At 68.9% G+C, this 2,331-nt stretch overlaps 1 protein-coding gene across 1 annotated transcript in view; it reads left to right on the forward strand.

The window, feature by feature from the left end:
- The window catches only part of TTC34 (tetratricopeptide repeat domain 34), a 22,016-nt gene extending 20,000 nt beyond the window's left edge, over window positions 1–2,016 (forward strand). The window contains exon 9 of the mRNA XM_024760247.1: window positions 1,489–2,016. Coding sequence (XP_024616015.1) covers window positions 1,489–2,016 — 528 coding nt within the window. The remainder of the gene's footprint in view (window positions 1–1,488) is intronic.
- The last annotated feature ends 315 nt before the right edge of the window (window positions 2,017–2,331 follow it).

Raw genomic sequence — 2,331 nt, forward strand, 5'->3', positions numbered from 1 at the left:
TTGAGGCGGAGGGAGGAGGGGCTCTAAGCTGGGAGCGGGGAGCTAGGTGAGCGTCTCTAGGTTCACAAGGCGGGGCTGAGCAGGGCTCTGTCTCTGAGTTGAAACGACGGCCTGGGCCCGGAGGAGAGCACTAGGCAGGGCCGCCTGGAGCCCAGATTCGGTGCCGCAAGAATTCGCCCCACGTTGGCCGTGGCCGGGCGACGAGGGCCGACCCGGAAGTGAGACGGAAGTAGTGGCGCCCCGTTTCCGGCGGTAGTACGGCTGCACGGCCGATGGCGCCACACTTCTCCCCGGCTCCGGGAGGACCACGCAGAGCCCGTGGGGAGGGCGCTGCACGGAAAGGATGGGTCGCCGGTCCGCGTCGCACAACAGGGCCGAACTGGCTCCAGCCCGGGCTCCGGCCTCCCGCCAGCCTGTGTGCGCGGTCGGGCTGGTGGGAAGACAGGACCATGCGTTCAGCCCGCCGGGTGCTGGGTGCCCTGTGCTCTCCTGGGGACAGGCGGGGATCGGGGGCGTTGCTAGCACCTGGCCGCATGGAAGAGGGAGGGTCTGGAATGTGCCCGTTCAGTCCGTGGGGGGGCCACTGTGGGCTCTTGGCAGCAGGAGGAGACGAATGAGGCCAGCGGATTTATCCAGGCCAATTCGGCGGAAGAGGTAAGGCATTTTGGCAGGTTTGGAGAGTGGGCTTCAGTCACACTCAGAAAAGGAGAGTGAGCCTGGGGGCCAGAGGAGAGGCATCGGCCCTCAGGGCTGCGCCATCCAGACGGGAGGCAGCGCCATCCAGACGGGGGCAGCAGGGGACTCAATCCAGCAGTCCCCAGGGAGAGAAGTGCTAGGGCGGACAGCGCCCTCTGATCTCTGGCCTGGCCCTGCAGCATCCAGCGAGGCTGAGGCTGAGTCCACCACAGCCCTCCTGGACGCACCGCTCTGCCCGTCCCTGGGGAGCAAACGCAACCCCAGCCCCTGGGTCATGCTGGCAGTGCAGGGGGCGCCCGGAGAGTGTCTCCCTGGCCTTGACTCTGGCTCCACAGGGCCTGCGGGAGCAGCTCGTTGGTTAGCAAAGTGAGGGGCACAGTAGCGCAAAGCAGACCCTGCTTTTCTGACCCGGGGCGCAGGGGGAGGCCCAAGGAGCAGGCTCAGCGGAGGCGGTGTTTGCTTCTGTCCTCGGGGCCAGGGCGGCCTCGGTGGGTGGGCAGGGCGGGAGGCTGGGAAGGGGAGGGGAAGGAGGAGGTCACCCCGGTAAGAGAAGCTGGGCCCGCAGGTGGGGCAGTAGGGCTGTGAGGAGGGGGAGGATGCCTTCTGAGCAGGGCCTGCCTAGGGAGAGCTTGCAGGGTGGAGGGATTGCAGCGGGTGCCTCCACGCTGTGCCTCCACCCCTTCCAGAGGGAGCGGGCATCTTCTGCCTGGGGGACAAGCAGCGGCCAGCCCGTGAGGGGCCTTCAGTGTTCTGGGTTGACCTGACCTTCCTCCCTCCGTCCTCTCTGTGCAGGCCGCAGCCCAGGAAGCTGACACCCTCATGAGCTCAGGGCAGCCCGGCCAGGCGCTGGGCTACTGCTCACTGGCCGTCCTGGCAGGTGGCGGTAGCGCCTGTCACCTGCGCCGGCGGGCTGCCTGCCTAGCCGAGCTACGGGAGTTTGGCCGGGCACTCGGGGACCTGGACCACGTGCTCCGAGAGGGTTCAGGGGACGGTGACCTCCAGGCACGGGCGGAGGACTTCTGCTCCCAGGGCCGCCTGCTTCTGGGCCTGGGGGACGAGGCCGGGGCCGCCGGGGCCTTTACCCAGGCCCTCAGGCTGGCGCCCGCCCTAGCCCAGAGCAACCTGTGGCAGCGGCCAGGCCGGGCCCCCGCTGCCCACGCGCTCCTGTGCAGGGCGCAGCACTGCCTGGACGAGCAGCGCTACACGGAGGCCTGGACGGCAGCCGAGGGCGGCCTCCTGGTGGACCCGGAGCACAGCGGCCTGAAGAGACTGAAGGCGAGAATCCGGCGGGAGGCAGCCTCGGGCTGCCGGCTCCACTGAGCCGGCGCTCCCCAGGCCCAGCCGTGGGGCCCCCCGTCATTAGCATTTCTCTCCAGACCCTGGGGTGCACCCCGCCCCCAGATCGGGGAGGTGCTCACCCACCCTCCCCCTCCTCCCCGTCCTGCGGTGGGCTGGTGACAACCAGCCTCGGGAAGCAGAGCGGAGAGCTCCCCACTTGCCTGAGTCACCATCCCAGGAGGCTCAGACACCCTCCCTTCAACAGCAGCCTGGTCCCCAAAGCTGCGACCCTCTTGGCCCACACGTGGGGCTCGGGCCTCAGAGAGCAGCCCCAGTCCTGTCTCTGGCTTGGGACCT

The sequence above is a fragment of the Neophocaena asiaeorientalis genome, unplaced genomic scaffold (genome assembly GCF_003031525.2).
Source record: "Neophocaena asiaeorientalis asiaeorientalis breed wild unplaced genomic scaffold, Neophocaena_asiaeorientalis_V1.1 scaffold489, whole genome shotgun sequence".
NCBI lineage: Eukaryota > Metazoa > Chordata > Mammalia > Artiodactyla > Phocoenidae > Neophocaena > Neophocaena asiaeorientalis.